Here is a 27324-nt window from a genome sequence, read left to right as displayed (position 1 = left end):
GCTCTTAAGTTCTGAGATGAATTTCTGTCCTTTTGTATAATTACTGTAATACTAGTCTTTCTCTTTTGGTCCCTGCACAATAGTCTATTAGGGTGACCGTTGAAAAGGCACAGTTGTAATCCACTAACATTCCCTGGTGACTCAGGTGGTGAAGAATCCGCCTGCAATGTGGGGGACCTGGGTTCAATACCAGAGTTGGAAAGATCCCCAGGAGGAAGGCATGGAAACCCAATCCGGTATTCTTGCCTGGAGAATCAAAATGGCCACAGGAGCCTTTCAGGCTATAGTCCATGGGGTTGCAAAGTGTTGGACACAGCTGAGCAACTCAGCAAACACACAACAAAGTTTGTGCTGGTTTTTTAATGACCTCTGGGCCATACTGCTACATCCAACCCAAACTTTGGTGCCCCATGGTCCTGGCATGGGGCTCTGAGATGCTGCCTCAGATACCCTCAGTGAAGCAGTAGAGATTCATGGTCCAAGGGCATACTTGAAGAATCAGGGGCTCAACTTTCAAGCCTCTTCCAGCTTATCTTGTTGTCTGCTTCCCTTGTAGGCTGCACACCTATGTCAGCCTCAGAGTACTCCCCAACATGGGCACTCATACGGCCTAGTTCAATGGAGACCTATTGTCCATCAGGGATTATGTAATTTTGTGTTTTTGCTTTTGTTAATAGTTTTCTTTATTCCTTGTGTAAGTTTTCCATGTGTTTTTTTTTTTTTCTGGATCCAGGAAATAGCAGCCCATGGTTGATTGGGGTCTTAGCTGCTCTGCATGTGGTATTAAATCTGTAAAGGAGTTAAGGAAAAGTGAGCCTTACAATATCTGCTCCTCCTGAATACACATAACATAGTATTTTGTTTGACACCTGTTTTTCCTAAGGCTCTCAGGGAATTTTTGTTGCTTCCATCTGGGCTGTATACATTGTTTAAGGTTTCTTTGTAGGTATATTTTTTATATGGTTGCTTTTGTTTATGTTGTACTTTCTATTACATGATCTGAGCAATTGTTGATTCTTCCAGAGCAGTCTCTTGACTTTGCTGTGTTGATCTTTTTATACCAGATGTCTGAAGTTCCTTATATTTGTCAATATTTTCTGTGCCTGTTCCCTAAGCATTTTAATCTGAGGATCAAGTTTTTACCATCATCTTCTGCTTTTCATTTTCCTGAATCTTATTTATTTGGCATTTTTGTATATAACTTGGTACTGGCTATGTGTTCTTATCCATAGTTTTTTTTTCTATTTTTCAAATTAGTAGAGCTTTAAAAAATTGTTTTAATTGGAGGATAATTGCTTTATAATGTTGTGTTAGTTTCTGTTACACAACAGAATGAATCAGCTATAAGTATACATAGATCTTCTGCCTCATTAGCCTTTCTCCCACCCACTCATCTCACCCCTCTACGCTGTCACACAGCACCAGGCTGAGCTCCCTGTATTATATACAATTTTGCACTTGCTGTCTGTGGTACACATGGTACTCTATATTTGTCAGTGCCACTCTCAATTCATTCCACCTCTCCTTCCCTTGCTGCATCCACATAACCATTCTCTACATCTGTGTCTCTATTCCTGCCCTGCAAATAGGTTCACAAGTACCATTTTCTATATTCCATGTTTATGCATGAATATACTCTCTTTTTCTTTTTCTGACTTACTTCACTCTGTGTAACAGGCTGTAGGTGCATCCACCTCACTACAAGTAACTTAAATTCATTCCTTTTTATGGCTAATATTCAGTTGTATACATCTACCACAACTTCTTTATCCGTTCATCTCTCAGTTTAAATCTAGGTTGTTTCCATGTCCTGGCTACTGTAAATAGTGCTGCAATGAACTTTGGATACAGGTGTCTTTACAGTTATTCCTTTCTCAGTGTATATGCACAGTATTTCTATTGCTGGGTTATATGATAGCTTTAATCCTAGGTTTTAAAGGAATCTCCCTACTGTTCTTCATAATGGCTATATCAGTTTCCATTCCCACCAACAGTGGAAGAGAGTTCCCTTTTCTCTAAGCTCTCAGTAGCATTTACTGCTTGCACAATTTTTGATGATGGCCATTCTAACCATTATGAGATGATACCTTAGTGTAATTTTGATTTGCATTTCTCTCATGATGAGTGTTGTGCATCTTTCCATGTGGTTGTTGACCCTTTGTATTTCTTCTTTTAAAAGAACAGATTGAGGATTAGAAAAAGGTCAGCAGATAGTATAGACAGTTCCCATCCAGCCACTCTTCCTCCACTTGATATCGTCTGTTATTAACATCTTGTATTGGTTCAATGGATACGAGTTCATTTGTCACAATGGATCTACTAATATCAATACCTTATTATTAACTATTGTCCACTGTTTACAATGTATTTTACTTTATGTGTTTTACAGTTCTTTAGTGTTTGACAAATGCATATTATGTACTCAGCCAACACGGTGTCCTGCAGAGGAGCTTGAATCCCCTGTGGATCTCCCATGCTCCACCTGTCCATCCCTCAAAACCTCACTTGGAACCACTGACAACTACTGAACTTTTTACTCTTTAAAAGGTTTGCATTTTCCAGAATATAATATTGATGGCATCATACAGTATGTCGGCTTTTTATACTGGCTATTTCTGCTAATCAATATATGTTGAAATTTCTCTATATCTGTTTATGGTTTGAAACTTTTTTTTTTCAGGGCTGAATAGCTTTCCATCATGTAGAGTACCATAGTTTCTTTAACCACTCATCTGCTGAAGGTCATCCTTGGTGATTTTTAGTTTTTGGCAACCATGAATTAGTCTGCTATTAAAATTTGTTTGAAGGTGTTTGGATGGGCATAAGGTTTTGACACTTTTGAGTAGATACCCTAGCGTTCATTTGCTAGATCATGTGATAAGACTATGTTTAGCTTAAAATAAATTGCCAGTTTCCAAAGTATTTATATCACTGCATTCCCTTTAGCAATGAGTTAGAGTTCCTATTTGTCCACATTTTTGCCAGTATTTGATATCGTGAGGTGTTTTTTTTTTTTTTTTTTTTTTTTGCGTTAGCCCTATTATTGGCTGTTTTTATATTGTTGTTTTGATCTGAAATTCCCTGAAGACATACGATGTAGATCATCTTTTCATATACTCTTTACCATCTTTTTATATTCTTCAGTGAGAGGTCTATTCAGCACTTTTAAGCATTTTTACATTGACTTCCTTGTTTTCTTATTGTTGAGTTGTAAGTGTTCTTTGTATGTTTTTGCTACATATTTATTTTCAGATATGTGTCCTACAATTCTTTCTTCCCAGTTTGTGACTTAGCTTTTCATTCTCTGAATACAATCTTTGTGTGAAATTTTTTTCTATTAATTTATTTTTCTGGTTTTGAAATTAAAATGTAAAGCTGGCCTCATGGAAGGAATGAAGAGGTGTTCCCTTTGCTTCTATTCTCTGAAATAGATTGTAGAGAACTGTTATCATCTCTTCTTTAAATTTTTGTTATATTTCATCAGTGGAATCATCTGGGCTTGTTGCTGTCTTTATTGGAAGCTTATTACTTATAGATTAAATTTCTTTAATAGAGGCAGACCTATTCAAACTATGTATTTTTCCTTTCAAAATTTTGGTTAGTTATATCCTCAAGCAATTTCTTAATTTAACTTTTATATTTGAAGGTACAAAGTTGTTTATGATATTCATTTATTATCCTTTTAATGTCCATCATATCAGTCATCATGACTCTTCTTTCATTTCTACTATTCATAATATAATTTGTGTTTTCTCTTTTTTTTCTTGATTATGGTGCTGAGACTTTTATCATTTTTTTTTTCTTTAGAGTTACAGCTTCTGGTTTTGTTGTTTTTCTCTATTGTCTTCTTTTTTCCAGTGTCATTAATTTCTGCTTCATTTCTTTTTCCTCTTTTTCCTTTCACAAGTTTACTAAGATGGAATGGTAAATTATTAATTTTAGGTTTTTCTAATATAGGCATTCAATGCTGTATATAGCTCTTTACAGATTTTGCTATATCCCACAACTTCTGATAAATTGTAATTTTGTTTTCAGTTAGTTGAAAATATTTCAAGACTTATTATTAGATTTTCTCTTTGGCCCACATGTTATTTAGAAGTATATTTTTTTAATCTCCAAATACTCTCAGTGTTACTGCTATCATTTTGTTGTCAATTTCTAGTTTATTTTGATCCCAGTGTGAGAGCAGTCTTTATATTATTTCTATTCTTTTAAGTTTGATAATGTGAGTTTCAGAGAAGGCAATGGCACCCCACTCCAGTACTCTTGTCTGGAAAATCCCATGGACAGAGGAGCCTGGTAGGCTGCAGTCCATGCGGTCGCTAGGAGTTTGACAGGACTGAGCGACTTCACTTTCACGTTTCACTTTCATATATTGGAGAAGGAAATGGCAACCCACTCCAGTGTTCTTGCCAGGAGAATCCCAGGGACAGGGAAGCCTGGTGGGCTGCCGTCTATGGGGTCGCACAGAGTCGGACACGACTGAAGCGACTTAGCAGTAGCAGCAGCAATGTGAGTTTTATGGCATAGAATGTGATCTGTCTTGCTGTATGTTCCATGTGAATTTGAAAACAGTGTGTTTTCTGCTGTTGTTAAGTATTCTATAAATGTCATTTAGATCTAGTTCAACTACACCTTACTGATTTTCTGCCTACTGGGTCTGACAAATCCTAAAAGACATGTGTTGACATCTCTAGGTGTAAGAGTATTTCTGCATCATCTATATTTGCCGTGTGTATTTTAACAGTTTTTTTGGTCCAAACACATTAAGGGTTGTTACGATTTCTGTGAGAATTGACCACTTAATCATTACATAATGCCTATCTTTACTCCTGGCTTTCTTGTTCTAAATACTGCTTTGTTTGAAGTAAATTTAGGTAGTCCACCTTTTTTTCCCACTCATATTAGCATGGTATAGTTTTCTCCATCACATTATTTTTAATCTATTTTATCTTCAAATGTACAGTGGATTTCTTATACACAGCATAAGGTTAGGTATATTTTTGTTGTTTTAATTCTTTTCATCAATATCTTCCTTTTAATTGGTCTATTTAGACTATTAGCATGAAAAGTGATTATGCATAGTATTGGATTAACAGTATTTGTAACTGTTTTCTATTTATTGAACTTATATTTTGTTCCTTTTTTAATATTCTTTTTCTGCATTCTCTAGTTTTGAATCGAGATTTAACTGTATTTTGTTTTCTGTTCTCTTTGGCATATCAGTTATACTTCTTAACATTTTTAATGGTTTCTGTAGAGTTTGCATCATACAATTGCAACTTATTCAAATCCTCTTAGAGTAACACGATCCTGCTTGAAGGTTGGTCCGTGTATCTCGTAGCAGATATTCCTAGTTCTTCCTCTTCTGTCCTTTGTATCATTTCTGCCATTTATTCCTTTTATTCAGAATATATAATCACTGGATATATTGTAGTTATATTATTATTTTGGAAAAACAGCTATGTTTTTGCTCAACTGAACATAATAAAAAGCTTTATGAGATCTTCATTTATTTTTTCTCTAACTCTGCTACATTCCTTGTGTAGGCAAAGTTTGTGACCTGTATCATTTTCCTTTTCCCAGAAGAATTTGTTTCAGCAATTCTTGCAGAGTAGATCTACTGGTGACAACTTTCCATCAGTTTTTGTTTGTCCATTTAAGGATCTGTTTCTCATTACCATTGAAGGATTTTTTCCCCTGGTTACAGAATTCTAGGTTGATTTTAGTGTTTCTTTTTTTTCTCTCTCTTTCAATGATTTAAAAAGTTAACTCTAGACTGTATTGGTGTTTTTCTTTCTGGCTTGCTAACACACATTTATGAAATTTAGAAAGATGGTAACAATAACCCTGTACGAGACAGCAAAAGAGACACTGATGTATAGATCAGTCTTATGGACTCTGTGGGAGAGTGAGGGGGTGGGGAGATTTGGGAGAATGGCGTTGAAACATGTATAATATCATGTATGAAACGAGTCACCATTCCAGGTTCGATGCACGATACTGGATGCTTGGGGCTGGTGCACTGGGACGACCCAGAGGGAGGGTATGGGGAGGGAGGAGGGTTCAGGATGGGGATCACAGGTATACCTGTGGCGGATTCATTTCGATATTTGGCAAAACTAATACAATATTGTAGAGTTTAAAAATAAAATAAAATTTAAAAAAAAACACTTAAAAAATAAATAAATAAAAAGTTAACTCTAGTCTTTTCATGATAGCATGGTTTCTGAAGAAATGGTCGTGGTGGTTTAGTAGCTAAGTCATGTCTGACTCTTGTGACCCATGGACTGTAGCCTGCCAGGCTCCTCTGTCCATGGGATATTCCAAGCAAGAATACTGGAGTGGTTTGCCATTTCCTTCTCCAAGGGATCTTCCTTACCTAGGGATTAAACCCAGGTCTCCTGCATGGCAGGCAGTTTCTGTAGCAACTATGCTACCAGGGAAGCCCTTTCTGAAGAAAAACCTTAGGTAATTGTTACTCTTTTTCCTCTCTAGTTCTTTTTTTTTTTTTTTTCTCTACTATTTCTCAAGAATTCTCTTTTTCATGGTTTTCTGCAGTTTGGGTATGATATGCTTAGGTGTAGATTTTACTTTATTTTTTCTGTTTGTCCTGCTTCATGTTCTCTGAGTTTTCTAAATCTGTGGTTTACTGGCTCTCACTAATTTGGGAAAATTCTCAGTCATTATTAATTTATATATTCTGCTTCTTTCTCTATTGCTTCTTATATTATTCCCATTCTGCATTGTTTTTTAGTTGCTAAGTCTTTTCTGAGGCTTTTGTGATGCCATGCACTGTGGCCCACCAGGCTTCTCTAGTTGTATACATTCCTTGTTCCTTGTAATTCTTCCACAATCCTTGATTACTGTTCTTTAAAATTATTATTTGGTTGACACTTCTGTGACTGCAAGCACTATAGCCCACCAGGTTCTTCTCTCCATGGGATTTCCCAGCCAAGAATACAGGAGTGAGTTGCCATTACCTTTTCCAGGGTATCTTCCCCACCCAGGGATCAAACCTGCGTCTCCTGCATTGGCAGGTGGATTTTTTACTGCTGAGCAACGAGGGATGGTATAAGCTATGTGAATTATGGCTATTCTAAAATCCTAATCTTATATTGAAAATGGTATCCTATATCTGAGTGTGATTAATTTCTTTCATTGTTTCATCAGACTAGACATTCCTGCTTTTTAACATAGTTTACAATTTTTGGTTGAAGGCTGAACATAAGTTATTGGATAATATGAACTGATTTAACTGGGCTTTTAGCATGAGAGTTTATGTTTATCTCAATAACAGGTATGCTGTGTTTGTGTGTTTGTATGGGTGTGTGTGTTCACACTGTGTTCACTGTTTGCCGTTACTGTAGGTGCCTGACATTTCAATTTCTCTGTTGCTTTTCTTCAGTCACTAACTCGTGTCTGACTCTTAGCGATCCCATGGACTACAGCATGCCAGATTTCCCTGTCCTTCACTCTCTCTTAAAGTTTGCTCAGACTCACATCCATTCAGTTGGTGAAGCCATCCAACCATCCCATTCTCTGTCGCCCTGTTCTCCAGCGCTCAATCTTTCAGAGCATCAGGTGGACAGATTATTGGGGCTCAGCTTCAGCATGAGTCCTTCCATTGAATATTCAGGGTGATTTCCTTTAACATTGACTGGTTTGATCTCCTTGCTGTCCAAGGGACTTACAAAAGTCTTCTCCTGTATTAGAGTTTGAAAGCATTAATTCTTGGGCACTCAGTCTTCCTTATGGCCCAGCTCTTACATTTGTACATGACTACTTGGAAAAGTCATAGGTTAGACTATAGGTACTTTTTTTGAGAAATTGATATTTCTGTTTTAAATATGCTGTCTAAGTTTCACATAGCTTTCCTTTGAAGGAGCCAGCATCTTTTAGTTTCATGCCTGAAGTCAGTATCCACAAAGATACTGGGGCCCAAGAAAATAAAGTCTGCCACTGTTTCCACTTTTCCACATCTACTTTACATGAGATGATAAGAACAGATGCCATGATCTTAGTTTTTTGGATGTTGACTGTGAAGCAGGCATTTTCACTCTCTTCTTTCAAACTCATCAAAATGCTCTTTAGCTCCTCTTTGATTTCTTCCTTTAGAGAGGTATCATCTACATATCTGAGGTTGTTCATATTTCTTACAACAATGTTGATTCCAGCTTGTGATTTATTAGGCCAACATTTTGCATGATATAATCTGCATAGAAGTTGAATAAGCAGGGCGACAATATACAGCCTTGATATCCACCTTTCCCACTTTTTAACCAGACCACTGTTCCATGTGCTGTTTTGTTACTTCTTAAACTTCATACATGTTAATTTGGCAGCAGGTATGGTGCTCTAGTATTCCTGTCTCTTTTAGAATTTTCCACAGTTTGTTGTGATCCCCACAGTCAAAGGCTTTCAGTTCAGTCACTCAATTGTGTCCAACTCTTTGTGACCCCTTGGACTGCAGCATGCCAGGCTTCCGTGTCCTTTACCAACTCCTGGATCTTGCTCAAACTCATGTCCATCAAGTCAGTGATGCCATCCAACCATCTCATCCTCTGTCATCCCCTTCTCCTCCTGCCTTCAATCTTTCCCAGCATCAGGGTCTTTTCCAATGAGTCAATTCTTCACATCAGGTGGCCAAAGTATTGGAGTTTTAGCTTCAGCATCAGTCCTTCCAATGAATATTCAGGACTGATTTCCTAAAGGATGGACTGGTTTTATGTACTTGCAGTTCAAGGGACTCTCAAGAGTCTTCTCCAGCACCACAGTTCAAAAGCATCAATTCTTTGGTGCTCAGCTTTCTTTATAGTCCAACTCACACATCCATACATGACTACTGGGAAAACCATAGCTTTGACTAGACGGACCACTGAAGGGAAAGTAATGTCTCTGCATTTTAATATGCTGTCTAGCTTGGTCATAGCTTTTCTTCCAAGGAGCAAGTGTCTTTTAATTTCATGGCTGCAGTCACCATGTCTAGTGATTTTGGAGCCCAAAAATATAAAGTCTCTTACTGTTTCCATAGGTTCCCCATCTATTTGCCATGAAGTGATGGGACCAGATGCCATGATCTTAGTTTTCTGAATGTTGAGTTTCAAGAAAACTTTTTCATTCTCCTCTTTCACTGTCATAAAGGGGCTCTTCAGTTCTTCTTCATATTCTGCCATAAGGGTAGTATCATCTGCGTATTTGAGGTTATTGATATTTCTCCCGGCAGTCTTGATTCCAGCTTGTGCTTCATCAAGGCTGGCATTTCACATGATGTAGTTTGCATATAAGTTAAATAAGCAGGGTGGCAATATACAGCCTTGACATACTGCTTTCCCGATTTGGAACAAGTTTGTTGTTCCATGTCCAGTTCTAACTGTTACTTCTTCACCTGCATACTGATTTCTCAGGAGGCATGTAAGGTCGTCTGGTATTCCCACCTCTTTAAGAATTTCCCACAGTTTGTTGTGATCCACACAGTCAAAGGCTTTGGTGTAGTCAATAAAGCAGAAGTAGATGTTTTTTTGATGATCCAATAGATGTTGGGAATTTGATGTCTGGTTCCTCTGCCTTTTCTAAATCCAGCTTGAACGTCTGAAAGTTCATGGTTCTTGTATTGTTGAAGCCTGGCTTGGAGATTGTTGAGGATCACTTTGCTAGCATGTGAGATGATCTTCCTTCAGCTCCAGGCCAAACGCCAGCTCCACGTGCTCAGAGGCTCTCCTGAGCATCTCGGGCAAGGGCTGCCTGTACTTCCTGCTCATGACCTTCAGCAGGGCATTCTGAGTGATGGTCTCCTTCTTGGTGTACTTGTCCAGCAGGAACTCCACCAGCATGCTAGCCTTCCTGGCCAGTGGATCTTTGTGAGTGCTCTGAGTGGCAGGGGCTGCCTGGGAGCCACCTGCATTTTCCTCCTCTGGGTCCTGGGCTCCTTCATCAGATCCTGCACAGGAAGATCCTGCACCAGCAGAGCTAGCAGCCGTGGCTCCCTGAAGCTCCTGGCGATCGCCAGCAGCAGGGGAGCTTGGGGGAGAACCCTGAGGGACAGACGAGGGGAAGGAAGGGCACTCTTTTCCTGGGGCTGCAGCAGCACTGATGTGGGCCTCCTGAGTGTCCCCCTGGACCTGGTGGCAATTCCCGTGGGCAAGGTACTTACTGTTGTGCCTCCGAGGCATAATGACACAGATCAGGAACAGCAGGTGAGAATGCTGGCAGGAAAGCAGGTAAGGATGGCACCTGGAGGAGGGATAAGGAGATATTGTGAGCACCTTCAGTGGGGAGAGTCCTCCCCGGCTTGAACCAAGGGGCCTTCTGCAGGGTCCTGGAGACCAGGGCTCTGGAACCTACAGGGCTCCTGTTTTCCTGGTGAGCCTGTCCCCTGAGACTGCTGAACCAGAAGTGAGAGTGAGCCCTGGGACCCAGCCAGACACCCCTGCCTGGGTGTTGCAGGGGGGCCAGTCGGAGCTGGTAGGGGAGGCAGTTTCTCTCAGTTCACATTCAGAGTCAGGATGAAAACTGGGGCAAGATCCCCATTTTCAAACCCTCCCCCCACCCTGTTCCCTCTCGTGCTCTGAAGTTGACACTGACACTTTCCCTGTCACCCGGGAGGAGGAGAGGAGGGAGTGCTCAGCCCCCGACCCAGGGGTCACGCGACCTGCTGTTCTGCTGCCTGCAGGCTGCCCCTTCAAAACTAAGCTCTAACTGCCCCTCTCAGACTGCAGCCCCCCTTCCCCGTGCTAGGCTTGGAGGAAGTGCTGGCCACAGGGGAGGGTCCTGAGTTGGCCATGTGATGCAGAGGATGGTCATTACCCTGACTCCTCCCGAGCCCTGACATCCTCCCTCTGTTGACCTGCTGCCAGCCCTTTGGAACGAGGTCCCCTCTTCCCCGAGTGTCCCGTGTCAGTGATCGCAGTCAGGGAGCCCCTCAGCCTTTAGAACTGCCCAGATGCTGACCGGTTGCTTTGTGGCCAAGTCATGCTGGGTACGGGGTTAGGCGTGGCTGCCAATCTGGGGTATGGAAACACTCAGTCCCTCCGTGGGTCCCTCCTTCACTCCACAGAATCCCGGTCTTCGCTCTACTGAACAGAGCCAGGGTCCAGCAACCCCGCACCCAGATCCACCACCACTGGACCCAGGTTATGTCCCGAGAACGCACGTGCGTAGCCGATGGACATTGGACCTAAGAGCCTGGTCCAAGCCTCCGGGCATAGAGCAAATGCTGGGTTGCCGGGGGGCTGTGAAGTCCTCTCTTTTCAGATGGAAAAGGTATTGGGAGTGCCAGGACATATCTTTGTAACTATCCAGTGCACTTGTTACTCATATCACCTCCAAATTGGACCCCTGATGAGACAAAGGACTCATCCCTCTGGATGAGCAGCTCTCAAAGATAGCAGCCCTCTAAAAGAAGGCATGGCACCCCAGCATGGATAGGGGGCTGTCACTTCCTATCATGCACATCTGGGCTCCAGGAGGATAGCAGGGGTGGGGCCTGGGTGGGCGGGGTTCTGGGGGAGTTTCAGGCAAGAGGGGGGATGTGGTCCCTTTTTTGATTCATAGTGGGTCCTGGGATGACCCTGCTGATCTCAGTCAAATGGCCTCACTCCTTACCTTTCACTTCTCTCAGTAAACCAAGCAGGAAGAATATGGGAGCCCGAGCCTGACAGCCTTCCTGGAGCTGCTGAGATAGACAGTGAGGACACTCTGGGGCTCCTTCTTGTGTGCTGAGTGATCCTCTCTGTCCTCTAACCCTGTCTTCCTCCGACCATAATGCTGCATTACGTCCCATCTGCTGACCTGAGGGCAAGACCTCACCTCCTGCTGCTGCTAACTCACTTCAGTCGTGTCCGACTCTGTGTGACCCCATAGACGGCGGGCCACCAGGCTCCCCTGTCCCTGGGATTCTCCAGGCAAGAACACTGGAGTGGGTTACCATTTCCTTCTCCAGTGCATGAAAGTGAAAGTGAAGTCGCTCAGTCCTATCCGACTCGTAGCGACCCCATGGATTGCAGCCTACCAGGCTCCTCCATCCATGGGATTTTCCAGGCAAGAGTCCTGGAGTGGGGTTCCATTGCCTTCTCCCCTGGAAGATGTCAAATCCACAGATGCCTGGTGAGAAGTGCACCGGCATCTCATCTGGACACTTCTGCCTAAGGCTTCCTGGAAATGGCTTCTGCAGGTAAGATAAGCGAGAGGGAAGAATGGGTTAATGCCTTCTGTGGTGTGGAACCCCTCACATCTCACTCAGGATCTTCATATTGACTGCAGGCAGAGCCTGGAAACCCTTCCCTTTCTGGTATAAAACCACCCCTGTCCCCAACCATGCCCCACACAATCCCAGCACACAAAGTGAAGGGGCTCCTTAGCCTGACGGTTCTCACTGTGCACTCCTAGTCGACTGCAGGGGCATTGCTCGAAAGTCCTGAGATGAATGTCTGTCCTTTTGTACAATTACTGTGATACAGTCTTTTCTCTTTTAGTTCATGTGTGACAGTCTCTTAAGCTGATCATTTACAATGGCCAGTTGTCATCCACTAACAAAGTTTCTGCTGGTTATTGCATGACCTCTGGACCATACTGCCATGTCCATCCCAAACTTTGGTGCCCCATGATCCTGGCATGGGGCTCTGAGATGCTGCCTCAGGTTCCTTCAGTGAACCAGTAGAGGTTCATGGTCCCAAGGCCCAGTGGAAGAATCAACCGCTCCAGTTTAAAGCCTTTTCCAGCTGATCCTGTTGTCTGTTTCCTTTGGGGCCTGCACACCTGTGTCAGCCTCAGAGTACTCCCTGACCTGGGCACTCACAGGGTCTAGTTCAATGAAGACTTTTTGTTCCTCAGGGATTATTTAGTTTTGTGTTCCTGCTTTTGTTAGTAGTTGTCTTTATTCCTTGTATAAGTTTTCCATGGTTAGTTCTGGGTACAGGAAACAGCCGCCCATGCATGACTGTGGTCTCAGCTACTCTGGATGTGGTACTCAATCTGTAAAGAATTTAAGGAAAATTTACAGTCTTACAATATGTCCTCAGGAATACACATAACATACTACTCTGTTTGAGACTTCTTTTTCCTAAGGCGCTCAGGAAATTCTTCTTGTTGCCTTCATGTAGCCTGCATACATTTTTCTAAGGTTTCTTTGTAACTGCATTTTTCATATTCTTGCTTTTGTTTATGGTGTGTTTTCTATTACATGGTTTGAGTATTGTCGATTCTTCCAGACCAGTCTCTTGATTTTGCTGTGTTGATCATTTTATGCCAGATTTCTGAAGTTAGTTATATGTGGCAATGTTTTCTTAGCCTGTTTCCTAAAAATTTTAATTCGAGGATCAAATTCTTCCTGTGATATTTTGTTTTTCATTATTGCTGACTTTTATTCATTTTGCATTGGTGCATGTAACTCTGTACTGGCTATGTGTTCTTATCCATAATTTTTTCTAGTTTTTAAATTAGTAGACTTATAAAAAGTTGTTTTTATCGACAGATCCTTGCTTTATAATGTTGTGTTGTTTCTGCTATACAACAGGATGAATCAGCGGTACGTATACATATTCCTCCTGCCTGATGAGACTTCCTCCCACCCCCTCATCTCACCCCTCTAGGCTGTCACACAGCACTAGGCTGAGCTCCATGTACTATATAGCAATTTCCCACCAGCTATCTTTTGTACACATAGGACTCGATATTTGTAAGTGGCACGCTCTCAATTCGTCCTACACACGCCTTCCATTGCTGTGTCCACAGGTTCATTCTCCACATCTGTGTCACTATTCCTGCCCTTCAAATAGGTTCGTGAGTACCATTCCTACTTTCCATGTATATGCGTTAATGTACATTACTTTTCTGTTTCTAACTTACTTCGCTCTGTAAACAGGCTCTAGGTGCATCAACCTCACTACAAGTGACTTAAATGAATTCCTTTTTATGGCTAATATTCCATTCTATGTGGCTACCACAACTTCGTTATCCAGTCATCGGTCAGTTGAAGTCTGCTTTGCTTCCACGTCCTGTCTGTTGTAAGCAGTGGTGCAATGAACACTGGATACAGGTGTCTTTTCAATTATTCTTTTCTCAGTGTATATGCCCAGTATTTCTATTGCTGGGTCATATGGTAGTTTTAATTCTAGTTTTAAAGGAATCTCTCCAGTGTTCTCCATAGTGGCTATATCAATTTCCATTCCCACCTTTTCTCTAAACTCTCCCCAGCATTTACTGCTTGTACAGTTTTTGATGATGGCCATTCTGACCTGTATGAAGTGCCACCTCATTGTAATTTTGATGTGCATTTCTCTCATGATGAGTGATGTAGCTCCTCTTTACATGTGTTTATGAGTTTGTTGCCCCTCTGCATTTCTTTTTTAAAAGAACAGATTTAGGATTGGAGAAAATTCAGCAGATAGAATAGAGAGGTCCCATACAGCCACTCTCTTCCTCCACTTGGTATCTTCTATTATTAACATCTTGTATTGGTTCAATGGATACAAGTTCGTTTTTTACAGTTGATCAACTAATGTCAATATGTTATTATTAACTATTGTCCATTGTTTACAATACATTTTACTTTTTGTGTTTTGCAGTTCTTTAGTGTTTGACAGATGCATGATAGGATCAACTCAGCCAACACGGTGTCGTGCAGAGGAGTGTGAATGCCCTATGGATCTCCCATGCTCCATCTTTTCATCCTTCAAAACCTCACTTGGAACCTCTTACAACTACTCAACGTTTTACTCTTTCTAAAGATTTGCATTTTCCAGACTGTAACACTGATGGAATCATACAGTATGTAGGCTTTTTGTACTGGCTCCTTCTGCTAATCAATATACATTGAATTTTCTCTATAACTTGTTATGGTTTGAAATGTTTTCTTCCAGGACTGAATACCATTCCATGTAGCTTACCATAGTTTGTTCACCCACTCGTGTACTGAAGGTCATCTTTGGTGATTTCGGTTTTTGGCAGCTATGTCTTATTCTGCTACTAAAATTTGGTTGAAGGTTTTTGGATGGGCTTAAGGTTTTGGCTCTTTTGGGTAAATACCTTAACGTTCATTTGTTAGATCATATGATAAGACTATATTTAGCTTAAAAGAATTTGCCAGACAGTTTCCAAAGTATCAGTATCACTGCCTTCCCTTTAGCAATGAATTCATTTCCAGTAGTTTGCCTGTTTCCTCTTCATTGATTTGGACTTCTGTGTTTCTGGTTTGTTCCTTCATTTCTGTAGTATTTCTCTGCCTTTTCCATCATTATTATTATTATTATTATTATAGTTATTGTGTTTGAGGTCTCTTTTTCCCAGGCTTCAAGGTTCTTTCTTCTTTTTTGTTTCTGCCCTCTAAAGTTGGTCCAGTGGTTTGTGTAAGCTTCTTATAGGGTGAGATTTGTCCTGAGTTTTTGTTTGTTTGTTTGTTTGCTTTTTCCTCTGATGGGCAAGGCTGAGTAAGGTGGTCATTCTGTCTGCTGATAATCGGGTTTGTATTTTTGTGTTCTTTGTGGTTTAGATGAGGCGTCCTGCACAGGGTGCTATCAGTAGTTTGGTGATGCCGGGTCTTGTTTTCCTGTGGTTTCCTTTTTGTCAGTTCTCAGTATTTGATATCCTAGGGTTAGTTCTCTGGTAATCTAGAATCTTGGAGCCAGTGGACCCACTGTAAAGGCTCAGGGCTTGACCTTGACTTATGCGTGGGTCTATACATTCCTTTCTGCTGGTCATGTACTCCTGTCCACTCTCAGCTGATATTCTGCATGCACTTCTGTGTCTGAAAGTGTATTCCTGATGTGTCTGTGGAGAGACATGTATTCCATATCCACCAACTCCTCTTGCCATCTTTTTCCTCCTGGGCAAGATTCGTGAGAGTCTGTTGGACTGCAAGGAGATCTAACCAGTCAATTCTAAAGCATATCACACCTGAATATTCATTGGAAGGACTAATGCTGAGGCTGAAGCTCCAGTATTTTGGCAATCTGATGTGAAGAACTGACTCATTGGAAAAGACACTGATGCTGGGAAAGATGGAAGGCAGGAAGAGCAGGGGACAACAGAGGATGAAATGGTTGGCATCACCTACTCAAAGGACAGGAGTTTGAGCAAACTCTGGGAATAGGTGATGCACAGGGAAGCCTGGCATGCTGAAGTCCATGGGGTTGCAAAGAGTCAGACATGACCGAGAGACTGAACAGAACAGTTGAGTCATCAAAATATTCTTGTCATTTCTATATTTCTGGATGAGTTGAAGCCTTTCCTTGCTGCAAGGCTGATTCCCTTACGGTGGCAAAGAAAGTGTGAGAAAATGTGTTCTCTGTTTGGTTTATCAAGTGTGATCCAGGCATACATTTCCCTGGGCAAATTATACGAGCTTTAACCAAAACCTTGCAGGCTTCTTGAAATTATCATTGTCCCTATGAGCCACAAACCAGGGAGGATTGACAGAAACAATACAAAAACTGGACCTTGGCAATATAAGAATTAGGAACATGGGGCTTAATGAATTACAAATATGATCATAATTTTTCTGATTTTTTTGAAAGAGTACTGTCTTTTAAAAATCTTCCATTTTCTAGATATTAGGAAATTTTTTAACACAGCAATTTGATAAATGGTAGATTTGTCATTGGAATTGAAACATTAATTTTTCTCTCCCTACTGTATCACTCCAGAAATCAGAAACTCTCAGTGTTCTTATTTTCTTAGGAAAATAGTTATTTTTCAAAAGTTCAGTGAGAATCTATTCTTATAGCGGGACACAAGTGGAAACAGTGATTACACTACCGAGACTTTGACTGGAATGTCATGTTTGACAGACACAGGTAGACTTGGATATGACCAGATAACTTGAGGAAACTAAGGTTAATCATAGGGATCCATAAAAACCCGTTGGAAAAACAGCCTGGGACCTTGCTGACAGAATTCCCATCAGCCTTACCAGGTGAGTAAGGAAGATCACTTCTGGCAGGCACAGGAACTTTAGGATGTTTTGGGGACTTCAGGAAGAGAGGAATTCATCCAGATCTCTAGGTTTGACAACAAGTCTTTGCTGTGGCTTCTTAGCCTCAAGAGGCTATGAAAATTTCGTTCCAGCAAAGCTGAATTAAAAGCGCCTATTTGCAAATTGTTATTCTTACTGTACTTAGATAAATAATCAGGCCAAGTTTATTGAATTTAGACTTCCTTTGCAAAAAATTAGGTCTTAGCTTTCCTGTCTTCAGTAGAAATGAGGGAGATGATAGGAAAAAAAATGGTTCAATAGAAAGTGTACTACACTTGTGTGGGTATTAGGTTCTAGTTCTAGTGCTATTACGTTTCCTTGAAGTTTTATTATTTACCTGCAAACTGGGTTGGATCCTGAATTTTTCTAGTGTCCACCCATATTTAGCTGCAACTTTATTACTAAAATTCCCAATTCTCCCATCCTTTTGATGTGTCTGTGGGAAGATGGTGAGCTCCAAGCGATACACCTCTGCCATCTTGATCCACTCACTCTCCGATTCTTTTGACTTGAATCACTGAGAACTAACATTGCCATTTTTTCCTGAAGTCCTGCAACGTGAAGCTACAAGACTTGAAGCAAAGATCAGAGAAATTGTCACAACACCTTATGTTCAAATAGACTTCATGCCTGTTGCTGTACGAGCCACTCAGAATGTTAACCTGATCACCCAGAGATATTGCTAACTGTGATAGAGACATTTCAAACTGCAGTAGTTGCTTTGATCCTGACACTTAGAAAACTTCTTGACTGACTACGCCCTGGGCTCAGAAACTGGTTTATAACCAGCTCCAATCATTAACATCCACGTTTTTTTTGTTTCCATTGAAATGCTTCTTATTAATAACTACCTGACACCGATTGCACCCTAGACCTAGCTTTGTGAGCCCACCTGCATCACCACCTATTGAAATGAGATACCACTCTTCAAATGAACTGACCTGTTCTCAGAATGACGCAATTGCTGCCATGAAATGGAGGACTCCACTAATCCATTCTCTCTCTCCACAGTGACCAGGTCAGCTTTTACCATGTGAGACTTGCAGGCAAGTTTCAGAGGAGGGACCTGTCAAGGCTTAGGGCACTCTGCCCCCAAATATACCACAGTGGCGTACTGATTATTTTGAATTCAAGTTACTTAACAAACAGCCAACAGAGGAGGGACATTCCACCACCCCCCAATATCTGCCTCCCTGAGAGCAGGAAATGCATCTCATATGAAGGATGTACTGCCTGCATCTGGAGGCAGAGGGAAACCCTTCTAACCAGAAGTAGGCAGTTCAAGCAGAGAAGTGTGTATACACAAACCTTGTTAAGTCTTTCATTTAGTACCCTGGGTACAGATTCTGTTTAGATTCCTTACTAGTTGAGTACCTAAAACCTAAGTTGATTTGTCCTGTCGATTCCTCACAAATTGTTTTCTTGTCTACAAAATAAAAAAGCTGCCTGCTTTGCCCACTTTTTAGGTCCCATTTCTATGACACTTCTTGTGCACATGAATTAAAATTTGACTCTTTTTCTCCTGTTACCCTGTCTTGTGTCAAGTTTACTAGTAGTCTAACCAGAAGAATTCAAAAGGGATAAAGGCAGGAATGTCCTTCTTCCCTAAACACCTCAAGGGAGTTCACCCTTACATCTCAGAAACTCCCTGGAGACGATGGGCATAGAATACCAGTCTGTGCACTGGAATCTCCTGCATTGAGATAAGAGCAGAGGCACTGTAGATTTCTGTCTGTTAGGGGCCAAATTGTGTCCCCTCCACAAATGCATATTGAAAGCATAACTCAGAGTACTTAAGAATGCAACTGTAGTTAGAAATAAGGTCTTTAAAGCGATGGTTATGTTAAAATGAAGTCATTAGGATGGGCCATAACCCAGTGTGACTATAAGAAGAAATTGAGACACAAAAGGAGGCACCAGGGATATATTCATTCAAAAGGAATGCCAAGTGAAGAGGGTGGCCACCTGGCAGCCAAGGGGAGAGGCCTCAGGGTAAACCAGACCTCCTCTTGGACTTGCAGCCTCTAGAACTCTGAGAAAATAAAATTCCGCTGTTTCAGCCACGCATTCTGTGGGGTTTTGTTGTGGAAAGACTAACAAATCAGTACGTTAGCCAAGGTAGAGATTTCTTCCTGGATAGTCTTTTTACTTTCCTGTCATTCCTAAAGGCTATCTCAAGATCTTAATTATGTGATTGCAGCTCCTTGTTTCTAAAGTTGTATGGGCATAGGGGAGGTCTTGATCTTAGCCTCACCAGAACTAGCATAGAGCCTTTCAAAGAGCAGATGCTCAAAAAATAAATGAAGACAGTAAGAGGTCTAACTTGTTAAGGTTTGATACCTCCTGCATTTTTCAAGAAGCATATCAAGGTATAAATTATTTAATTTTACAAAACAGAAGACAGAAAAGATGGAGAACAATCAAGGTTGATCATGTTTTGAAATTTTTTTCATTTTATTTTTTCATTCCATTGTCCCAGCAGTATTACCGTGGGATTGCATCCCATTTCGGCAAAAGTCCCTATTTTGATGTCAAATTTTCTTATCTGGATGATTTTTTAAAAGTCTTGGTCTTCAGTAGGGGTGGGAGGAGCTGCTGGATGTGGCCGTGGGACATGCCTGGAAGTGACAGTGGTGCCAGGCCTGGCTGGAACTGTGGCTCGAGCTCTCTCTACTCATCTCACAAAACTTCTTCATATTGTGATGAGAAGGCACTGGGGACCGTTTCATTGACTTGCCAAAAATTCCAAGACTTTCATTTTGCTGGTTTCAGCATGGGCTTGTGGGCCCACAGGAACTCATAACGTGGAGGATCACCGTTGGCAACCTGGCGGTACTCCAGGTACTTCCTCGTCAGAAAGTCTTTGGTGATAAGCTTCCTGGGCTCTCCGTAGATGAAGTGTTTTCTCCCAGCATATACTCGCATCATATTCAAGAATTTCCAGATGTCTTCCTCAGCGGCACAGTTGCCCTTCACGAAGATCACACCCAGAACTGTCATCAAGAGACTGGTCTTAAGTAAGCCCCTACCATCCCACACTCTCCCATTGTTGGGCAAGTACAGTTTGCTGACAAGGTCATAGGAGTGGATGGTTGAATCAACTTCCTTCAAGTCAACTGCATAGACAGCCTTGCTGTGTTCAGCAGCTCTCTTCAGAATCTCGGCAAATCGGTTATGGTATCTTGGGTGGATAATCTTCAGCATGTTTTCCTTCATGATGGGCTGCTTCATTTTATATTTATGCAGAAGGAACTCTTCCAACAAACTTGTCATGCTATTCAGAGTATCACTGTAGGTGTTCTCAGTAGAAGATGAGACATTGGAGGAACGTGAATCTTCCTCATCTTGACTGATATCTTCTTCCTCAGATGTTGTGTCAGAAGTAGTTGAAAAAGTGCTGGTAGTAGATGGGGCTTCCGAAGACCCCTGGGAAGTGCTATTTGACCCAGTAGCTGAGGAGCTCTGTGAATTATCTTCTAAAAGAGAAGAGGTAGAGGGAAGCTCTTCCATTACTGCAGCGGGCTGAACTCCCCTGTGACTCTGGGGCTCATATTGGGCCTGGTGGCGTTTCTCACGGATGCAGAGCTTATGGTTCTGACCCCAAGGTATGATGCCTGTGCTGGGGGACAATGATGAGAAGTGTGAGTAGAAGGGCAGGTGATAAGGGCCCACAGGAAGACGAAGCTTGAGTGTGCAGCCGCAGCAGTGAAATACCACTTTGGTTATCAGGAAGGCTTCATTTGTGGTTTTCTTGAGGGCACTGTTCTGAAAACCCCCAGGCTTCCTATTCTCCTAATCAGCTGTCCTTTGGGAAACATATTGAAGGAAATTAGAGTGATCTTTAGGCTTCATCCTGCTACCCCTGCCTCAGGCACGCTGGGGTGACAGAAGGGGCTGGTAGTCTCCTACACAGAAGCATCTGTTATTCCACATTCAAGACCACCACCCAACTAGTGGCCAGTCATAGGACCCATTCCCTCTGCTGTCCTCTAGTTGGCATCACAAAGCTTCCTGGGATTTCTGAGAAGTGAAGAGGTCCTCAGCTTATCACCCCAGTCAGTAGTTATCACCCAGTACTGAGTTCTCATTGGGAAGTTTTCTGTCCTGGCCTCTGGAGTCCTCAACATGAATTAAGAGTGCTTTTTTTCATTCCCCTAAGGCCTGGTGTCCCCACCCCCTTCTTGGAATAGTATCTGCACCTTCATACTAAGGGTTTCACTTCCTACACACCTGATATAAATAAATGTTGGTGGAACTTCAGCTTGATAGCTCTGCCCTGGTTCTTCAAGGGCTACAAGGAACATGGCTGGAGTCATTATCAGTTCTTTTTATTGGTATATGATCCCTCAGTCATTGCTTTGACCTCTGTTGTGGCCTGAAATTCTACCCTTCCTTCCACTTAGGTCCACCCCATCTACTACTATACTTCCTTATAGTAGGGCAAGCATCTCCGTGAGACCCCAAGGAAAAAGTAAGGTTTTCCTCACCTGTCCATACCCGTCCTTGGTCTTCTGAGGCACAGAGGATGAGATGAATCATATGGTTATGGGGTGTGTGCTTCCCTTTGTCTTTAGGGTATTCCGTTGCTTTCTGGAAAACCTGGAAATAATCCCACTGCTGGCCCTAGGCTTTACCCCTTGGACCATGTCCCAACCCCACTTGTGACTTCATAGAAGGAAATGGGCATGTCATGTCAACAATGAGCAGGTATCCCAGGGATGCCAGGAAGGCCAGGGTTCTGTGCAGTTTCCTCAGAGTTCTGAGGTCAGGGGGTTTCCTAAGTCCAAAGCTTGACTCCTGGCAGAGTGTGGGGCTCCTTTCTCTGTTTACATAAGGGAGCTCTCTCAGACTAAGGTCCTCACTCCCTGTGGTGCCAGAGAGGCAACGTCTGGGAATGCCACATGAGGCTACTCCTACCTGTGCCTTCAGGGACCACATTAGGATTCAGGCTTCTTGGGGCCCTCTGTGTTCAGTGTAGGGGTATGCCCTCACTCAGGTACCTCACCTTGACTCCTGGGGGACTCTGGATTTCCTCTTTCTTTCAACCTAAGGTGACCCATGTAGACCAAAGACCATGTCCTTGCAAGCCCTGAAAAGAAGTGAGGGAATGCGCAGCCTGTCAGCCCTGTCTTGGCCTTCTGAGAGCAGACACAGGCCAGTCTCTCTGTGACTTCAGTTCCTCATTCATCTGTCTTTATCTTGACTCCTTTCTCTTCTATGAAAGCCTTCTTGGGAAATGCCACATCTTTGAAAAGTCTTAGTCTGCCTGCAACAAATCTCACAGAGAATGGGCTGAGTCCCAGGAGTGATAGGGAAGCTACAGTCCGGGAGGGGCCCCAGCATAGGTGGTGTGCTATCAGAGAAAACACGCTGATCTCTTCCTTCTCTTCACTGACCAGACACAGCCTCTTGTAGAACCTTCACTCTTAACAGATTTACTCTCTGAAAGGAAGGGGCTGAATTAAATGATTTTCTGCATCCCTGATCTACTGCCGTTTACTGACATTTCCTTTGTAGATAAATTGTCACTGTTGCTGTCTCATTCCTTATACATACTTCACTTTTATTTTCATTTTTTGTTACTTATTTCTGGGGCTTTTTATTCCAAAGCCGTGTTTGGGGTATGAAATTCTGCTATTGAACGTGTGAAATAACATTTGGACTAATGTTCAGAAAGAGGAAGTGACCCAAGGTTGGCCTCATCCTGGAGGAGTGGCACAGTATGGGCTCTGGAGGAATTCAGTGCCGGGGTCCAGTCCAGCTTCTATCATTTATGAGCTTTGAATTTGAGCTTCTTTATTCCAGCTTCTTTATCTGCAAATGGTGTTTGAGAGTCTATAGTGTAGGACCAGAGACATGTGTGATGTATGTAAATCACCTGGCACAGTATGAGACAAGCTTTGGTACTTTGAATGAATGGCAGTTATTACAAAGGTATTTTGACCCCGAATGATAACAAACTTCCATCACATAATTTTATTTCCAGGCTAGAGAATATGCAATTCCAAACAATAGGCAAATCGACATCAGCACTACTGCTCCCAAGCAAGTAAAACTAAGCAGTATTTCCCTATTTGAGCACCTGTTTTAATAGGCGTTTGGGGTTATCTTCTCCACATGGATGCAAGGACAAGTTCATTTGTCTCAAGGACCAGCAACTTCCCTCTCAGGTGATTTTGCCTGTCCAAACCACCCTTAATTTAATCCCACTGACAGTAAAAATTGAGCCCTCCCTTAAAGTTTGCCAAATTACAGTAAACATAACCTAATTAAACTGCCCGTTTAACAGAGCAAATTCTGGTGCTCCCATCCCAGAAAAAGAGAGACAGTCCAGTGATGTCTTGGCATCTCACTTCAATGGGAATCACCCTTATTTCTCAGAAATTCTTTAGACAGCTTTTGATGAAAACACGTAGTGTGAGTGTTCACTTGCCCTGGCTCAAGTGCACAGGGCCCCTTCCATTCCCTATGGTTTTCGGATATCCCCAAATAACGGTGAATATATGGTTTAGATATATTCCAGGTTTACAGCCTCACCTCTGAGAACCATCATATGAGTGTCTGGCATCACTCCCACAGCTTCATCTAGCCCATCATGCATCTGGACTGAAAATGACCTCCCACCGAGGAACTAGACTTTCCCCAAGACCCAGTGCCACCTTAATCATGTAACTTCGACTTGCTTGCTCTCATCTGGAACCTCCTCTTCCACACCTCCCCCATTTAAATTTATTTGTTTATTCCTTAGAGTTAGCTCACCACCTTCCTTATATCGTCCCTGCTGCTAGACTCAAAATTCCATGGGCAGTGGCTTGGGCTTCATTTTCTTATCAACCCTGTACTATAAGAAAGCCTTCTAAACAGAAGATGGTCAATTAATTTGGGAGAAAACGGAAATAACGAGCAAAGTCTCTATTTTATTATGATTTAAGTGTCATACAGTTTGAATAAGCTAAGCAAATCTAAGTCCATGTTATTAGCTTTTACAAGGAAAGAGGACAGATAAGAAGACAAACGAAGAATAAACCAGCGTTTACTCTGAAAGCTTTGTGATCCCAAATATTTATCTCTAGGATTCTTACATATTTCCAAGTAAAATTCTATTCCAATGCTCTGTTACCTCATTCTGTACCATAAGGAAAATATTGAAGTCTTTTCAACTTGTTCACAAATAATGAACTCTTAGTCAAAAATCTAACAACAGTAAACATGACTCCATGACATTAATAAACCTAGATTCTGAAGCAAGATAAACCTTGTGAAGAGTGGTAATATTTAAAAATACCAAACGCCTCTACCTACCTACCGAAATCATCTGTTTTTGACTAGATATTATTCATATGGATAAAAGGAAAACATGCGTTATTTTGTTAAAAGTGCACCTAAACTCCCTTACTACTTAAAACTGAGAAAAGCATATGGGTTTTGTTCCCCCCACCCCTACTACCCCTGTACTATTTAAGAGATAGACTGTTCTCTTCCAACACAAAGGGAACAAAGTGCCCTGACCCCTCCCTAGATGTGGGAGGAGCTGTAGGACTTGGCCCTGGTAGAGGCACTGGCTTCAGCCATTGCTGGAGCCCTGGCCGTGCCTCCCAGCGCTGCTCTCTCCACCTGATCTCTCAGAGCCTCATCATAGAGGTCTGGGAAGGAACTCGGGACCGTTTCCTGGATCTTGGCCAGAACTTCCAACACCTTCATCTTAGTGGTCTCAGCATAAGCTCTCGGACCCCACAGGAACTCATAGCCCGGAGGATCACTATTGGGCACCTGGCGGTAGTTGAGGTACCCCTTCTGCACCAGATCTTTGGTGATGAGCTTTCTGGGCTCCCCAAAGATGGAGTGCTTCTTCCCAGCATGGATCCCCAACACATTGAGAAATTCCCAGATCTCCTCCTCAGTGGCACGGTTACCCTTCATAAAGATGATGCCCAGGAGCGCCATGAGGAGACCAGACTTGGGCAGCTCCTCCTCATCACTTGAACCTTCCTCAACCCCGAGACTGAACTTGTTGACGAGGGTGTAGATGTTCCTGCTGCAGTCGACTTCCTTCAGCTCCAGGCCAAACAACAGCTCCACGCGCTCAGAAGCTCTGCTCAAGATCTCAGGGAAGTGCTGCTTGAACTTACTGCCAATGACCTCCAGCATGGCGTCCTGTGTGATGGGCTCCTTCATGATGTACCTCTCCAGCAGGAAATCCATCACCACGCTGGCTTTCTTGATCAGAGTATCTTTGCGAATGCTCCGAGTGACCAGGGCTGCCTGGGCAGCATCTGCGCTTTCCTCCTTGGGGCCCTGGGCACCTTCTTCAGAGCCTGCACAGGAAGCCTCTGCAACAGTAGAGCTAGGGGCCATGGCTCCCTGAAGCTCCTGGTGATTTCCAGCAGCAACGGAGCTCTGGGAAGAAACCTGAGGGACAAAAGAGGGGGAAGACAGGCACTCCTCTCCTGGGGCTGCAGCAGCACTGGCCTGGGCCTCCTGAGTGTCCCCTTGGACCTGGTAGCGTTTCCCGTGGTCATGATTCTTGTTTTTGTGCTTCCGAGGCATGATGACACAGGTCAGGGACCGCAGGCAGGACTGTAGTTAGGAAGTTAGACAACGAGAGCACCTGGAAAAGGACGAAGAAATGTGAGCACCTTCACCAGGGAGAGTTGTCCCCGGTTTAAACCAAGTCTGCTTCATAGGAGGCCTTGAGTCCACTGCTCTAGGACCCACAAGTCTCCTGTTTGCCTAGTCAGCCTGTCCCCTGAGACCCCTGAGGAGGAAGTGAGAGTGAGCCCTGGGGTGCAGCCAGACAGCCCTGCCTAGGCGTTAGAGGGTGGCCTGTGGGGGCTGGCAGGGGAGGCGTGTCTTTTCAGTTCACATTCAGAGTTAGGATGAAAAATGGGGAATGACCCCTAGCACCCGCCCCGATCCCTCTTCTGCTCTGAAGCTGATGCTGCCACCTTCCCTGTGATTCTGGAGAAGGAAAGGAGGGAGTGCTCAGCCTCCCACCTAAGGATCCCGAGACCTGCCCTTCTGTAAGCAAGCTCTAACCTCCCCACTCAGAGAGCAGCCTCCCTTCCCCGTGTTTGGCTGGGAGGAAGCACTGACCACAGGGGAGGGTCCTGATTCGCCCGAGTGTCTGGAAGGATGGTCCCTACACTGGCTCCTCCCAAGCCCTGACATCCTCCCTGTACTGACCAGCTACCAACCCCTTGGACCCAGATCCCTTCCGACCTCAGTTTCCCACATCCAAGATCTCAGGGAGGGTGACCCGCAGACCTTAGAGCTGCCCGGATACCACCCAGATGCTCCGAGGCCAAGTAGCGGGGAGTGGGGGTTTCACGTGGTCGCCGTTCTGGGGTGTGGAGACCCTCAGTCCCCCCCGAGAGTCCCTCCCATAGCTACAGGGCTCGGGGCTTTACGTCTACTGAGCAGAACTGGAGTCCACCAGCACTGGACTGAAGCCTTCCTCTCGGAGACTAACTGGGTGAAGTGGATGGACTTGGGGCTTAAGATGCAGGCCCGAATCTTCCAGCAGAGAGCAGGGGCAGGGTGGCCAGGGGTTGTCCGGCCCCCTCTTTTCAGAGGGAAAGGCTTGGTCGTGCCGGACGTGTGTCCCACACTTGTAACTCACGTCACCTCACACTTGGACACCTGATGAGACCTGGGAGTCGTCCGTCTGGGCACCCTGCACGGCAGTTCTCAAAATGGCAGCAGCTCTCAAAGATGGCGTCGCAGCCCCAGCGTGTGTGCGTGGTCGTCACTTCCTGTCATGTGGTTCTGTGTTCCAGGCCGACAGCAGAGGCGGGGCCAGGGTGGGCGGGGTTCTGGGGGAGCTTCCCGGAGGATTGGCATGTGCACTTTTCCTTGAATCGTCGCGGATCCTGGGACCTTCCCTGTACCAAGCAGAGTCTATGGGCCTCCCTCCCAGGCTCTAGCTTCCGTCAGCACCCTGGCAGGAATTGTTTCTGGCCTGGCCCTACAGGCTTCCTGGAGCTCCTGAGAATGACAGGGAGGGCACTTTTGGGCCCCGTCTTCTGGGCTGAGTGATGCTCCGTCCAAACTCCGTGTCTTCCCTTGACCCCTGTAGGTGGTGGACTGTGTCCCATCTGCTGACCTGAGGCCAAGGCCTCCCATCGAAGACATCCAGTCCCTCGTCATCAAGTCCTGAGACTCCTGCTGAGAAGTGCACGTACATCTCCTCTGGACCCTTCTGCCTGAGGCTTCCAGGAAATGGCTGCTGCAGGTAAGATGAGCTGAGAGGAAAGGATGGGAGACTGCCTTCTGTTGTGTGGAACCCCTCACATCTCACTCAGGATCTTCATATTGACTGCTGGAAGGGCCTGGAAATCCTTCCCTTTCTGGTATGA

General features: G+C 43.5%; 3 protein-coding genes across 3 annotated transcripts; all 3 read right to left on the bottom strand.

The window, feature by feature from the left end:
* Positions 1-9653: 9653 nt before the first annotated feature.
* On the bottom strand, positions 9654-10172 carry LOC147339952 (melanoma-associated antigen B4-like). The gene has a single exon (XM_086388859.1). The coding sequence runs from the start codon at positions 10170-10172 to the stop codon at positions 9654-9656; it is 519 nt and encodes a 172-aa protein (XP_086244985.1).
* A 9227-nt stretch (positions 10173-19399) lies between these two features.
* LOC147339951 (melanoma-associated antigen B5-like) lies at positions 19400-20242 on the bottom strand. The gene has a single exon (XM_086386868.1). The coding sequence runs from the start codon at positions 20240-20242 to the stop codon at positions 19724-19726; it is 519 nt and encodes a 172-aa protein (XP_086242994.1). The 3' UTR covers positions 19400-19723.
* A 3624-nt stretch (positions 20243-23866) lies between these two features.
* On the bottom strand, positions 23867-27117 carry LOC147339950 (melanoma-associated antigen B4-like). The gene has a single exon (XM_086386859.1). The coding sequence runs from the start codon at positions 25514-25516 to the stop codon at positions 24485-24487; it is 1032 nt and encodes a 343-aa protein (XP_086242985.1). The 5' UTR covers positions 25517-27117; the 3' UTR covers positions 23867-24484.
* Between the last annotated feature and the right edge of the window lie 207 nt (positions 27118-27324).

The sequence above is a fragment of the Bos grunniens genome, chromosome X (genome assembly GCF_055505025.1).
Source record: "Bos grunniens cultivar Pamir isolate PY7600 chromosome X, Bosgru_T2T1.0, whole genome shotgun sequence".
NCBI lineage: Eukaryota > Metazoa > Chordata > Mammalia > Artiodactyla > Bovidae > Bos > Bos grunniens.
The sequence above is the reverse complement of the archived record's forward strand: the minus strand, read 5'-3'. Positions and strand labels throughout refer to the sequence as shown.

What these genes read in the sequence shown, in the direction of transcription:
- LOC147339952 (XM_086388859.1), bottom strand. Translation starts at nt 10,172, where the DNA reads ATGCCTCGGAGGCACAACAGTAAGTACCTTGCCCACGGGAATTGCCAC.
- LOC147339950 (XM_086386859.1), bottom strand. Translation starts at nt 25,516, where the DNA reads ATGCCTCGGAAGCACAAAAACAAGAATCATGACCACGGGAAACGCTAC.
- LOC147339951 (XM_086386868.1), bottom strand. Translation starts at nt 20,242, where the DNA reads ATGACAAGTTTGTTGGAAGAGTTCCTTCTGCATAAATATAAAATGAAG.